The 16,040-nt window shown below is 32.8% G+C and overlaps 1 protein-coding gene across 1 annotated transcript; it reads left to right on the forward strand.

Moving 5' to 3' along the window:
- Nucleotides 1–10,231: 10,231 nt before the first annotated feature.
- On the forward strand, nucleotides 10,232–15,536 carry LOC141700058 (ubiquitin receptor RAD23b-like). Its single transcript, XM_074503830.1, has 12 exons — nucleotides 10,232–10,432; nucleotides 12,026–12,187; nucleotides 12,282–12,320; nucleotides 12,409–12,530; nucleotides 12,720–12,897; nucleotides 12,986–13,135; nucleotides 13,212–13,277; nucleotides 13,512–13,559; nucleotides 13,646–13,755; nucleotides 14,152–14,230; nucleotides 14,361–14,479; nucleotides 15,162–15,536. The coding sequence occupies exons 1-11, from the start codon at nucleotides 10,367–10,369 to the stop codon at nucleotides 14,475–14,477; spliced, it is 1,137 nt and encodes a 378-aa protein (XP_074359931.1). The 5' UTR covers nucleotides 10,232–10,366; the 3' UTR covers nucleotides 14,478–14,479; nucleotides 15,162–15,536.
- The last annotated feature ends 504 nt before the right edge of the window (nucleotides 15,537–16,040 follow it).

The following is a 16,040-nucleotide window of genomic DNA, read 5'->3' on the forward strand; positions in this document are numbered from 1 at the left end:
ACAAGCTTTCACTATTTAGAAGAAAATATTCTAACCTGAAGATATTACCCGCATATTCTAACCCATATTATCATTTATTTTGGTTCCAAGGAGTTCTCATACAAAACTAACTGCAATGCTCTCCCTTGATGTCTAGTCACATATAACGTCTATTCTTTTCTTTATGTCATATTATCAGAAAGTCTTCTTTGACATCTATGTCTTACCTCATATTCTTGAAATAACTTGACTCCCTTGAGTTAATAATGTTTAGCCAAATTCCACTCTTTTAATTCTGCCGTACTTAATGCTCGTTCATCTAGGAGTGGTATATACTATTCTGGTTCGACATAATTCACCGTATTCTAAGTATTTCTGTCAAATCTCCAATCAAATAGTATTGATCATTCACAATCAATTCCTGGATCTGATGACGTACCACCATTTCTTCAAGCAGCAATTAACCCACTTATTAGACAAGATGTTCATTAATAAAAGAGAATGACTAGATTTGGGATAACCTATCAATAATGATTCAATTGACGTTTTCTTCCATTTCTCTTCATGTCTGGTCACTAAATATTTTTTTAGCCCTCGGTACTTAATTGTATTCCTGGGATGCATTCCCTATCTTAATTTACAAATGTTTCATCAAATTCTTCACTTTGCTTCTATCCAAAAATATTAGATTAAGTAATAATATCGATCAATTCCAATCCATACTTGAATCTAATAACGTACCGCAATCTCCGTGTAGCAATATCAAGTTATTCTTTAGGTAAAGTATTTGTTAACGAAAGAATGATTGGTTTTAGTTAACATATCCTCAATAATTTAAATAACGCTTGCTTCATCTCTGGTTTTCAAGTGATTCTCTATATCGTTCCTTAACGAGCTATACTCATTTTTTAAAAGGTTACGGTAATAGGTTCACCTTCTGATGTTGGCTTTGATTTTTCAATAAATATGACATTTACTTACATGTCCTTCTATATCCATTCTTATGCCATGTCAATCCATACCTTCGTTTAAATTTCCATATTTAATCGCAGACTTCAAATGAATTTCCTATCTCCAAATATAGGTGTCTCACTCCATGCCTTACATTAGCTCTGGCATCCTGACGTTCATAACTTTTTTTATATCCTGGACAATCTTATAAAATTTCTTTATCATCCTTTTGATGTCACTTTCCTTTCTATCCAAGTTCTCCATTCTTATGACTCATTGTCTCTTCTTAACATAAGCGATTACTTCTTTCTAATTGTACTGATTTGGATTATCATTAGGTAAACCATTCTGTGATTAACACTGGAATGAAAACTTTCTATAATTATTTGAATTCTTATCGACCGATCTATCAAAACCCATTGACAACTACTTCCTTAGCCTTACTCACATAATTGCTAATCGCACAACTTTCATTTTTAATCAACTTCAACTATCCTCTGTCACATCTTTGGCTTCTTCGCATTAAAGATATGTTTCAAATTATTGAGGTCTATGTCCGTTATATGTCGTCTTTCCTGCATAATCAAGACATCTCCTTCTTTAGTTCACATGCCAACATTGTCAACTTATATCATACATCAAATACTTGTATTTGCGAGTTCTCCGGTACTTTGGAATAATTCTTATTACATTGTCATTCTATATTGATATACTTCCAAATCCTTTAATAAAACTTTATTGCAGATGATAAAATTTCTGTAATCGTCTAACAACATCATATTGGCGTATTTTCCAAATTATTCTTTATTCAACCTCTCTTCTTCATTCTCTTCCTTCCTTCTCTTGGTTCTTATCTTGATCCTTGAGTTCTTGAAAACATTCTTCTCACTCGCATGTGCAAATAACATTTTAATTCTCTTATCTATTACAAAGGCATATTTATCCAATTAAAGCCTCGCACACTTTCAGTAACATTGCGCTAATTCCGCTAAACTTCTGAATTCTACCGGTGTCCTTACTTCCTCCAAATTTCTCATTGCTTTGACTTTGGATCAGAAAATCACATCAAAATTTGACTTAATCTAATTGGAATCGATTTCCATCTAACTGGCCATAAGTTGGTAAAATTAACCAATTAACTCTTTTAATTGATCAATCGAACCAAGGTGATGACTAGCTAAATGAAATCAGAGACCAGTTATATAAAGTCAGTTTGGCTACAACCATTTCTTTCAAGAACCGAGATCGCAATCATTTGGAGTATCAACAGGAATATTAATAACATACGGAAGTATACTTTTGCCTTTAAAAGTAGGGTATTTCTAAAAATTTGGGAAGCATCTCCTCTATATTATGGACTACCAGTTGGACTCAAGCCAACACCAACAATCAACCAAACAACCAACCATATCAATCCACCACCATGAACTCATCATTTCACCATACTTCGGAACATATCATACTGATATTTACATATACTACTAACTAATATAACATACATCTTTTTATCCAACTAGGGACATCTCCAAACCTTTCATTTATTCCTTCAAAATATCTCGGAACTCCACTAATGAATATCAAATTATTATGCTGTTTCTCAAGAACTTTATTCCAAGCTTCTTCTAGCTCATCATTAAGCTCTCTAATTAACAATTCATATCACTTATATCTGTTCATAAATCCGTTTGAAAGAAATCTTTTAATCTTATTTTCCACGGCTCATACATGTATATGGATGCTTTTAAGAACTTATACTGCATCTTTCAACTGATCAACAAATCATCTGCCCTTAAGACTATATGATTCTTCTTATTAATTTAACTTGTCTAACTTCGGATTGCCAACACATGGTCTCAACTAATATTATCATAATATGTGAGAATTCATTTAGTTACAAAGCGTTACTTCTTAAGAAATTTCACAATTGCATCCCCATTTCTTCATTTCCACCTATGTCTTTCTATACGGAACCTTTGTCGCTGGCTCATCTATGAGCGTCAAATTTACCATAACTCACATACTTGAGTTGAACATCTTAACAATTCCTTGAAGTGCATGCTCAAAATTTATTTGTAACTAGAATTTCTTCGATCTTGAATCTTCAGGACAAGTATCTCCCACATGATTGGAGTGTGCTTCATCTTCTTACGTATTAATCGCTTGTCTGGGTCATTATTGAGAATTCCTTCATCTACTTCTGTTGTCTCGTCAATCATTCGCCTCGTCTGATGTACGCAACTTTACTTTCTTATTTTTCTATTTAATTTATCTCATATGGTTCGCTGATTACTTCAATTCACGCCAAAATCTCAGACTTGAAACGTATCATGTATATAGATTCCGCTTCTGATTTGATGTCGTCATGAAAACCGTATTATTGACATAATGATTCACATATGTCCACCATTTATTGGCTTGCAATCATCTTTATACTCAACAAGTAATTTCATCTGCTACACAAGGTTATTTTCTTCTTTTAGAACGCTGAAAGAGTAGATTTTATACAAGAAGAGAATTTGTGTATATGATTCTGATCGAAAACCTTTTTTGTAAAGAATAAGAGTACAAGGAAACAATCGGAAGGATCCATAAATCCATAAGTCATAATTAAAGAGGAAAGAATGAATGATGGTTTATATATGAATGAGACAACCATATTTGTACTCAAGATGACCAGTCTTTCATACTATATGACATACATCACAAGATTAGGTGGAGTCCCATCAGACTCTTCGTCATTTCGATAAAGCGTCACATCATAATACTGCCTGCCTCGTTAAAAAAAAAATTCCGAGAAGAGAAATAAATTGAAAAGGAATACGATAAATTTTCTTTCCTTCTTGTCTCATATATTTATTACCAAAAGAAGCTCACACGTATTCAAAAATCAAGAAGAGTGTACGCAATCGTGGAAAAGAATGACACTGTTGGTCGTCATCTACGTTGCGCTTATGCATACTTTCAGGGCTCGTTCGAGTAACATATTCCAGATCCCCGTCAGATGATAGATTCGGAAAATCTTCTGGAAATACCTTTAACGTTTTAACAATTTGAGTGTAATTATCTTCTCGTTGGATTTGACGTCATCACTTCTTACTTCATCCCTGTCATGTAAGTTTGGTATTTTTAGCGTCATGCTTCCGTGTTTGATACTTTAGTAATTCGACCATAATCGCGTTATTACGGAATTTATAATCATAATTTCTAATTTCTTCTATGCCGCGTAGCATAAGCATTAATCCTGCAATGTCTCGACTCCGTCGATAGAAATATTTTCCTTCTTCAATCGTCTGGAAGATTCCTCCATTGTCTTCATCATCCTCGAGCTTCTTTTTGGGTCAGAGAACCCATTTTAAAATTTAATAATTTCATAAATTGGATAAATAACGTTCCCGCACGTTGATTCAATTGTTGATACTATTAAATAAGGTTTACATTCTTCTTTCGAGAAAATTTTAAACTTCTATGTACTAACGGCTCTACTTGGCCCTCCGAACTAACAATATTGAGTTCAATCAAGTATTCTTCTGGGTAATCTAATACTTCTAACAACAAGAACTCAAGTAGTAATTTGACAACCAAAATTTTAAAACTGATTTTGTGTAAAGATCTTTTAGAAATTCTGTTAAGAAAATCTTTTTCGAAACTTGTTTTTAGAATTTTAAAAATCATACATCTGGTCATCCTTACTATACGAGTTGGTTGTTGTTCTCTTCAACCACAACAAGGTATCTAATTGAAGAAAAAACCACCTAAGGGTCCATCCACTTTAGTATATCTTCTACCCCTTATTGGGTTCATTTCTCCTTCATTAGTCGACAGAAATTTCATTTATCGTTGCATATTATTTTATTCGTAACTCTAACTCCAGTGCTGACATTTGGTACTATCTTTGATATTTTCATCGTCGTCCTTGATGTCACATTTACAACCAGTTAATGCAACTCAACATTCTATACGTAAATAAAAGTGTATCTTCTTGTTAATCTTCAATATAACTAATAAGGTAGATATCATTCCTTGCACGGCGCCCGAAAAATGATAAGAAGCTTTTTGCCACAGTGGTGCCTTCAAACTCGCGACGTTGGCTCTTCATCAGCTTCAATCAACTTGTTACCTCCAGTCTGAAGCTTGTCCTACTACATAATTCTAAGTTGGATCATCTTGAAACTCATCTATCTTTTCTTATACGAAATTCTCACGCGAATCAATCTCTTCTTTCTTTAAAACCACATAAAAGCAGGGTAATTTACCCATTCTCCATCAAGCTATCGACTCTTCGCATCATAGGATCTGAGAACTCAATATATCTATATCGTCAATATATTCTCCTTCCACTTATCTTAACAATATCCTATCTTACTAATCCATATCAGATCTGCTAATCTTAATTCACACTCAACTTGAACTCAAAATGAGTATACTTATGGTTTTCCTTATCTTATATGACCTGTCAATCCTATCTTACTTCCATATATTCTTATTTCAGGGACCAATAACCTGTGGCTCTGATGCTAACTGTAACATCCCCAGATCTGGGGTCAAGATTGGGTGTCACTAAATAACTTTAAATAATATAAACCTGTATATTAAAATAAATATACAGATAACCCCTCATTATTCCGGATCGCTTACAGGTTATTGTATGAAACAAGAATCTAACCTTCTAAAATTACAATAACTAAATACAATTTCCTTACCTCTTTACTAACTTCCTCGTATTATTCACTCTGACACCTCCAAATTCCTTCAGCTGGAATCTCTCCACTTTTGCTGTCTATTAAAAGTTATTCACTCTTGTCCACATTTGATACTGAAAGAAATAAGAACTCACAAAGAAAGAGTGAGCCAAAAATGCCCAGCAAGTATCATAAATGGTTTCCAGGTATCAGATCAAAGAAACTTTTGGAAACGATTTTTGAATGATTTCAAAACATCTTTAGTTATTTAAAACAGTTGAGCGAATAAAACATCGGCCCTCATTGGCCTTTAATCATAAATCACATTTCTCTGTAAAAGAACAGTGAACGTTTCAATGATTCATCTCTTTGAATCAAATCTTTGTTTGATTTTATAATCATAAACTATTCATGAGGGAATGTCGTTAATGGCGATCAACAATAAATTAGACTGGACACTAGAAACCAACATATGCACTATAACCTGTTGATCAGTCAGGATATAGTGCAGATCTATACCCAACTGCACAGACCCACCAACATATGGGGTACCCAGGCAACTATGGCGTAATAATCAAGGGTACAACCATCCACGGCGCATAGGGTCCAGCTCATTCCTGGCCCTCATCATAACCATTCAGTCCGTAGAGTATTTTAATGTCAAATCATTTTGATTTCAAAACACCCCGATTCAGGGTTCGCAAATAACCCGAAAGAATGGGTATTTGCTCAAGAGATCAATCGATAATCAAGGAACAAGATCAAAGAGGTACTTGCATAAATAAAAGTAATTGCAGCGAAATATAAAAACATTTAACTATTCTGAACTTAGAATATGAATGAAGAAATATTTGCAGTATTTTAGAAGAAAGGTTAGGAATACTTGCCTCAATTGATAAACCTCTGATCTTTAACTATATGTCATATCACTCAGTCCTGATGTATCTGTATTTCCGTTGACAGGTCCTTTGACCTTTCTTGTCAATCACCATTTCAGGTTTATCTTTTTCTGAATCCACTCGTTTCATTACTATACATAATCAGGCTTTACTTTTACTATCTCTGCCTGAATTTGAGTGCCTCGAACTATGTGTATCTATCATAAAAGGTACCGTTCAATTAACTAACAATATATAATTGTCTAGTCTATACGTTTATCCTTATCATCTACCCGCTCGATAATAACAGATAAGGACCGTCTTTAATCAGATAAAGTTTAATCGACACGTGGACTCATAGTTCACATAACACATAAACACATAAGGCACATATCACATATTTCATATAACACATAGTCACATAATTCATGTTGCACATAAGTTGAATCGTCAAAAGATAGGTCTCGATACGTTTAGAATTGAAATCGGGTCAAAAAGAGTATTTTATCGATCAAAAACCGATTCTTAATGATTCATAAAACAAACGCCCTTTTGATACAAAAGAATTTAGGTCTCAAAAATATTTTTAATAGAAGAAAAATATTTTTCTGAGTCTAGAGGCGTTCGTTTCGTATTAAACGGACGAACGGTCTATTTAATACGAATTTCTGAACATTTTTCGGAAGTAAACCGGGTCTCCAAATCATTTTATAATTAAATAATAGGGCTCGAACACCCGAATCTGACTTTAAAATAATTTAATAATAATTATCGAGCCTTGAAAATAATTTAAAATAATACTTTAAAGCTCGAAACTATTTTTCTGAATTTTTAAATCAAAAATAAATAATTAAATCTAATTAAATAATCAATTAAAATTAATAACTAATTACATTAATTAATCAATTAATATTTAGATTAATTGACTAATCAAATAATTAATTATCAACTAAAACTAATTAATTAAATAATTTAGATTTATTTTTGAATTAAAAATAATTTTCAGAATAATAAATAATGAATTTTTGGAATTTAAAATAATTAAAAATAATTTCTGAAATTAATTATAAAAAGAAAATACAAATTTTAAAAATAATAAAACAGGAATATGAATTTTGAACATTTTAAAACATAAATCTGATTTTTAAGAATTTTTAAAACCCCAGGGACTGTTCTTTAAAAATGGGGAAAGAACGATGGATAAAATGCAATTCGTCATTGTCTTCCTCATTTGACCGGAATATTTGATCGAAGTTTCACCGCCGGAGATCCTCGATTTTCCGATCTCTGTCTTCCCGTAATCGTTTGGTGATTTCAAATATACGATTCGACTGGTTTTTAAACGATCTACAATTCCGTGCAATCAATTTTATCTAATAACCCTTGAATCAAAAACGCCCAAAAATCAATTAAGGACATTCATTCTATATAAACCCTAATTTTTGAATTCGAGAATCAAACTCAATTTTCTATATGTTATTGAACTCCAAATCAGTCATATAATATATCAAAATGATGAGGACAAAATTATCTACAAGATACAATCGTCAAATCATACAAACAACATCATGAACAAAAATTCCTATTTTAATCCTTAATTAATTCGAATTAAAATAAATAAATAAGAAAATCACCTTGATTTCTGCACTAAAATAGTTGATTGATTTAGAAAGAACTTTTCGAGAGTTTCGATTTGATATATGGCACACCCAAATCGGAGTTCGATAACGCCTTCGTTCGAGGGTTTGATTACGAAGAACACAACGTTTTTAGGGGTTTTCTCTGTAAATTCTATATTTTTTACTGATTGATTATGATTATACGAATAAAACGAAATAAGAAAAAAGCTATTTATATTTATGGAATATTGGTTCGTTTTGGATCGTATTGGATCGATAAATTAGTTACTTAGCTGCTAAGTAACTGCAAAAACGATCTGATTTGATACCCGCATTGGATAATTTTCCAAACCGGGCTTCTTATAAAACACTTTATATGAAAATAATGTAATATTATCCCGTCTTTCGAGAATACGGGTTATGTTGATTTATCGAAATGAATATCGTATCGAAAATTTTGCGCCGGGCCGCGCACGGGTCAAACCGTAATCCGGATTGAAAAAGTCAAAATACGGAAAATGTCCGGAATTATCAGTTTAGGTTAGAAAGAAGTTTTCGAAAGAGTTTCGTGTTGTAAAAACGGTTGAAGTTGGACGATTCCCGGCTTTATAAAATAGTTTCGTAATTATTCAGAAAATAATTAATAAATTCATAAATCATTATAAAATCATATAACACTCCAAAAATTACCATAAAAATACCTTAATTATCTATATTTTATTCCGGACATATTAAAATTAGCATACTCACATTTTATTATATACAAATATCCAAATATTATTATCAATCATCAGATAATTCTCCAAAAATTCACATAATAATCATTTATTGATAAAAATAATTAGACGTTATGTCCCGGATGTTACACCTATTTTGCAAATGAGGGTTTTCAATTAAAAATAATTATTTATAAGATGATTTCATTCAAAATAATTAAATTTAATCTGCTAGTCAAAACCGTTTGCTCAATCCGCTAGTTAAAACAAGTAATTCAACCCATTACAACTAATCACTAATTATTAGTTAGTCAAACCAACTAATTTATTCCGTTACTAAAAGATAACACCTAATCATTAGATAACAGGTAATATCTAGTTGTCAATTCCAGGATTATAAACCAAACACATACAATAGTAAATATTCAAATATACTGTTACAAAAAGATAACAAATCACTAGATAACATGTAATCACTAGTTGTCAAATCCAAGATTATAAACGAAACATATAAAATAATAAATATTAAAATATAATTCAGACGGTTACTAATAGATAACAGCTAATCACTAGTTGAATTAGTAGTCAAATTCAGATTTATAAACGAATAAGTTAATAGAATAAATATTCAGACCCCGTTTTTTTTTCTTTTTCCAGATTTTGGCACAACAACATATAATAATAATTTAAATTCCTATCACACTGGCCTTCTTTTTTCTTAAAAATCCGAATATAAATTCTCATTATACTAAAAAGAAACAAAATCGAATAGTGGGACCTATTTCGCTAATATTTTAAAAAAATGTAGATGAGGGATTTCAATTAAAAATATTTATTTATCATACGATTTCATTCAAAACAATTAAATTTAATATGTTAGTCAAAACCGTTTGATCAATCCGCTAGTTAAAATAACTAATACAACTCGTTACAGCTAATCACTAATTATTAACTAGTCAAAACAGCTAATTTATTCCGTTACCAAAAGATAACAACTAATCACTAGTTGTCAAATTCGGGATTATAAACGAAACGCGTAAAATAATAAATATTGAAATACAATTCAGACGGTTACTATTAGATAACAGCTAATCACTAGCTGGATCAGTAGTCAAATTCAAAATTATAAACGAAAAAAGTAAATAAAATAAATATCCAAATCCCGAATCTTTATTTTTTTTTCTTTTTTCAGATTTTGGCACCAATAATAAATTATAATCCTCATTTAAAATCCCTTAACATTGACCTTCTTTTTCTTAAAAATCCGAATATAAATTCTCATCATACCAAAAAGAAACAAAATCCGAAATAAATTTCGCTTACCACCTAATTTCGTGATTATTACATAAAAATCCAGCGGCCCCACATACCAAACTTTAGATTTTTAAAAAACCGAAAAAGTAATCGAACGCTTTAAATCCGATTCTGCAAAATCAAACAGTGAGGCGGGTATATTAATCTCACAATTCTAGGGCTTTATTTTTCAAATTAAATTGAAATTTTACAATTACATTTGTGAATTGAAGAAGCTCAACACAATTAACATGAAGCTCACTGTGAAGACTCTCAAAGGCAGTCATTTTGAAATTAGGGCTCAGCCTCATGACACTGTGAGCCATTTTTATCACTTTTTATACTCACATTTTGTTTGTTTTTATGTAAAAATGTCAGTTTTTATTGGTACATTGCTTGTTTTTTTGGTTTATGGTGATTAGCTGCATTGATTTAATGTGAAATGTTGAAATTTTGATGTGTGATTGTGATTTTATGTAAAGATTGTGTTTTTAATTGTTAGATTGCGAGTTTTGTAATGTTTTTGATTTGTTAATGTACAGTGGAGATGGAGTTTTTTTTTATTTTTGTGGAATGTTTTCGGTGATTTTTTATTGGTTTGTGGAGTTTTCGAGGTTTGTCAGTGGATGAATTAAGGCATTTTTGTGTGCCTGTTTATCGAGTTTTTTCACACAAAGGAGAAACTTGTCTTGTTTGGATCGAGATTGAATTCACGTGTAAATTTGATTAATGAGAAATTGAATTAAATTTATGTTGATCTTCTTGATATATATCTGTGTTGTCATTTTTTTTATGGAAAGAGTGGCAGGTTTTACATTGTACATATCGGATAATTTAATCTCATCCTGAATGAGAACTTTCTATGTCTGATGTAGTGAAAGTGTAAAACTACAATTTCGTAAAATGTACAGTAAACACCCACATGGGAAATGTAAAAAAGTTGTCGGATTGGCACCATAGCCTATATGATGTAGATGTCAATGGATTATTATGTTGATGTTGTTTAAAAAGTTAGAGCTCTTGGGTGCCCAACACATCGAGGTGCAACTTCAGTCAAGCACACAAATTGTCTTTTGTATAAACTTGAAGAATTAGCTTTTGACTGCTCACTTTCTTAGTCTATAATTATACTTGGAGCTGTTTTATAAATGGGATTACTGGGGTGGGGTTTTTTAATGTGATATGTAATTCTATTTGATCTTTTTTCCTTTTCAAAACCCCAGGGCATACGTGTCGGGCACACAAATAAACAAGAATGCAGGCGGCAATCTTTAAAACTAGTTACAGAACATGCTTGAAATATGGAAATGTTTTTGAAGTTTATTGAAAGTTTTTGCAGCGTAGGATGTTTACTTGTTTTTACATCTTTAACTGAACGCTTGCATTTGAACTTAGCAGGTCGGACCTGGAAATATTAACGTGACTCAGGATACCATAACATAGTTAGGGGATCTTTTAGTGGTTATACTATAGTTGCAAGTTGCTTAAAAATTCATGTGTTACCTTTTCAGGACATGATTTAGTTTGTTTAGGTTTTGCTCTATAATGATCTTTCCCTGATTAAAAATTGGGTCTATAAGAATAAAGTAATGGTATAGTAACTCAAAAAGAGGCATTACCTGGTTAGCCGATACACCCCTACCCCTAGGGTCATTGATCCCTTATATCGTCCTAAGGACTTTGCCCTAGATTATATACAGCAAACAGTTATAATCAAACTCTTTGAGTAAAATACTTAGTATGATTTGCTATACTGATAGATAAAGAAGACGCACACAGCAAACAGTAGAAAAAGCTGCTCGAGTAGTCTGCGTACTTGTTGTTTTATATATATATATTTTCTGTTTAATGAGTATGATTCCATATGATATTATCTTGAGTAATTGTAATGTAATTGCATATGATTGTAGGTCATGGAAATAAAAAAAAACATTGAAGACCTGCAAGGAAAGGACAATTATCCATGTGGGCAGCAATTATTGATCCACAATGGAAAGGTATTAAAAGATGAGAGTACACTTGCTGAGAGCAAAATCTCAGAAGATGGATTTCTCGTGGTCATGCTCGGCAAGGTAAATTTACCTTTTGTCATAATTATCCTATAGAAATTCCACCAGGAACATATACACGCCTTAACATTATCTTCTTTGAAATGGTTATGGTCAGAGTAAACCTACGAGTTCGAGTGGGACACAAGCTGCACAGGTATTTTTTGCAATGATATTTCAACTTGAAAGTGTTTCTCTACTAAATATTTTTAGGACATGTTAATCCTTTAACTATGTTTAAACAGTCTTCATCTGCACATGCACCACCTTCGACTGCAACCGTAGCTCCTGCTCCAGCTGCGATCTCTAATCCTGCTCCATCTGTGATATCTACTCCTGCTCCTGTAGCTGCAGCTTCTCAATTAATGTGAGTTGTAATCTGAACCAGGTCTCTTTATATCTCAATTTATTATTATCTAGTCCTTGAAATTTATGTTGCACAGTATCTGATGTCGCATCAGCTGAGTGTGCTTTCCGTTTTTCATATTAATAATTTATTATACAAGAATGTTATCATATATCTTAAAGATAGTATAAATGAAATTTTGCTTTGCAGTGCTCCTTCTGATACATATGGTCAAGCTGCTTCCAATGTAGTTGCTGGTACTAATCTTGAGCAGACCATTCAGCGTATTATGGACATGGGTGGTGGTATGTGGGACACAGACATGGTCACTCGTGCACTTCGAGCAGCTTACAACAATCCAGAGCGAGCTGTAGATTACTTGTATTCGGTATGTTTTGACTGTTCAACATGCTTTATATTCATAATTTTTTTTGTTAAGTGTTTAGCTCTACAATTTTTTTTCTTTTATAATCCAGGGGATTCCTGAAATGACTGAAGCTGCAGTTCCGGTGTCCCCTTTTCAGGGGGACCAGGCAACTGCTGGAAATATTACTACTTCTGAAAGTGGTGTAAGTGGGGCTGCCCGTGGAGCGCCTAATTCATCGCCCTTAAACATGTTTCCTCAGGTCAATTTTATTCTTTGAATTGGATCTGTATATCTACTATGTTATGTACCTTACACTATAAAAATGAAAATTTCAGGAAACTCTTTCAGGTGCTACCGAAGCTGGTCTTGGTTCCCTCGAATTCCTTAGGAACAACCCACAGGTTGGTTTCAAGCTAGTTTATTGATTAAAAATCCTTATTTGTTTTTTTTATGATATCATAGCTTTAAAAACTTATTAACAAACTCAGTGTATTTAAATCCCGTGTTACTAACTTTTAAGTAAACTAAACTCTATATGGTATTTCTCAAAATTTGCTTTAAATGAATCATATGAGGTTTCTTTTGGTCATGGATTCTACTAAAAGTGTCTCACGCTCTTTTTGCCTGCACCTCAGTTCCAAACTCTACGCTCTATGGTGCAAAGAAATCCTCAGATCTTACAGGTCTGTGCGATTAATGTTATTTCCTTTTGAGTTATATTTCTTTGTTGATATGATTGTAAGTTGTGTACTTGTTTCTTATTTTGTAGCCCATGCTTCTGGAGCTAGGGAAGCAAAACCCTCAACTTTTGAGACAGATCCAGGAGCATCATGAAGAGTTTCTACAATTGATTAATGAGCCAGTTGATGCATCTGAAGGGTAAATACTATCTACTGTTATACTAAACTGCAATCGTAATGAAGTAAATGAACATTTACAATATGGAATATTACCATAACTGCGGCATTTATCAGTTGGTAGCTAGAACTGCATTAGTTCACACACCTTATTTAGAGTATTTTATGTGACAAGTAAAATTATAGAGATAACTTCAGAAAACTTTGTCTTTGTGATGATTAATTTTTTTTCTTCTGATTTGTTTGTATAATATGACCCTATTAAGCCTTCCTAAAACCTTAAGATTTTGGAGAGTTGGTTACTCCATATGACTGTATTGGTTTATTCACAAATTTCATATTGTAGTTGAAGTAAACGATTAGTGTAGATTACTTTGAACATGTATTGATTAAGGAAAGTAAACTGTATGCCATACAGGGAGATGTTTGATCAACCCGAGGAAGACTTGACTCAAGAAGTTACTGTAACTCCAGCTGACCAGGAAGCTATTGAACGAGTATATAATTTCTCTACCTGCTGATTCTCCTTATCCCACATTTTAATCTTTCATCTGTTTTTAAACCAAATTTCGTTATTGTATAACTGTATCACATCTAAATTGTTTATGATTTTATTTCTCATTTCAGATCGAAGCGATGGGATTCGATAGAGGCCTTGCTATTGAAGCGTTTTTAGCATGTGATCGCAATGAGGAATTAGCGATTAACTACCTACTGGAAAATGCTGGGGATTTTGAGGACTGAAGGTAAATCTTAACCCCACAAATTTGTTAAGGCACTGGCTTACTGGATTAAGTTTCCAAAAGAGTGGAAATTTCATGTCTATATATTAATGATCTTTGCGTCATTGCGTTTCTCTTTTTTATATATAAAAGTTTCTTGTTTAACAAGATCTATGGAGAAATCACCTTGTTCTCTCAATTCTCATCGAACGACTATATTGGTGCTCACATGACCCAAAGAGACCCTTATCTTCTTGGTCATTATCCTACGTTATCTTTCTCTTTTGTCTGGTATCTTTTAGCTCTAAACTTGGTAGCATCAGCCTGCTTATCCTGCAACCTACTTACACGAGATTGATTGTAATTGCTTTAATTATTTGTTCCAGACTTCCAGTTTATCATTTTTACTTCACTTAAAAAGTTAGAAGTTGTTTTGATATTGAGGCACCTCTCGCACCTCTCTTCCGTGTAATGCCCAAGTTCTGTCGATATCGGGGCATCTCTGCTTTTTTATAATGCCTACTTTGTGTCAGCATTGAGGCATCTTTCTTTTGTGTAATGCCCTGCTGGATACGTCTTAAATATATATTTATTTCTTTGGTTTAAGCCCCATCATACCTTTTATTTTGCTTACTTTTGTTGTCAGGTAAAAATGTGAGAGCTTTGAAATTTGACTGAAATTGTGTTTTTTTAACATCTATTTCAGGTCTGTTCAGAAGGGGATCATCGTTGCTCATGGAGTATTGCGGAAGCAGACACATTACCTTGAAAACTCTTCAGCACCGATGACTCTTCTTTATAGTTTCAAAATATAGTGGACAGTGAATCAAGTTGTTTTTTAATCATGAAAGTGCCTGTAAACTGAATAACTAGGTGTTTTGCGCAATTGCGCTATGACAGTTGTGATATTTTCTTGATTTCCATATAGGTTTCATTGATAAATTATTTATGAATTATGAGTCTAGCTAAATATACAAAGCCAGAAGTTGTAGTCAGACCTGTTTTTGGTAGGCTCTGCAAGATTTCTTTGTTAAAATACAGAGATCGTTCTTTTGGCGAATGTAGAGATTAGTTTCTTCCCTATTGAATAGTCGTGTTTATTAGTTTTATGCTAAATTTTGCTGTTCAAGGAAATCAGTTTACACTGGTGCAGGTTATTGATCCTTGAAGTCAGTTTTGGACTTTCTGACAGTCGAACACCGTATAGTCTAAACCTGAAGTCTTATCTAATGTTAGAAATACTTATTAATATTAGTAATGCTCATCATTTCTCTCCAACAGCAATCTGGAGGAAAACCGACATGTTTTTCTTGCAAAGCGATTCCGACATGTTGGAAGCTTGGAATCGTCTACTAAGGTTTGAATTCTTGATTGACTTGTGAAATTAAGTGATGACTTTGGCAATCTGTTAATGTGACATATTGTTTCCCTACAGATACAGCTAAAGTTTTTGGCCGAGGAAATGCAAGCTATCAGCAAAGGACTAGAGAAGGTAGTTCAGGAATTGTCTGTCTCATGACAGCTTCTGGAGCTTAGGGACAATGCAATGTTTCCAGGTTTAAGAGAATGGCTCACCAAGGTCCTG

This window comes from Apium graveolens, unplaced genomic scaffold (assembly GCF_009905375.1).
Source record: "Apium graveolens cultivar Ventura unplaced genomic scaffold, ASM990537v1 ctg1727, whole genome shotgun sequence".
Classification (NCBI taxonomy): Eukaryota; Viridiplantae; Streptophyta; class Magnoliopsida; order Apiales; family Apiaceae; genus Apium; species Apium graveolens.

Excerpts from the sequence above, each read along its gene's own strand:
- LOC141700058 (XM_074503830.1), top strand. The coding sequence starts at position 10,367 with ATGAAGCTCACTGTGAAGACTCTCAAAGGCAGTCATTTTGAAATTAGG. Across the intron at positions 12,898-12,985 it reads CTGTAGATTACTTGTATTCG|GGGATTCCTGAAATGACTGA; the intron begins GTATGTTTTGAC and ends TTTATAATCCAG. Across the intron at positions 13,560-13,645 it reads GAAATCCTCAGATCTTACAG|CCCATGCTTCTGGAGCTAGG; the intron begins GTCTGTGCGATT and ends CTTATTTTGTAG.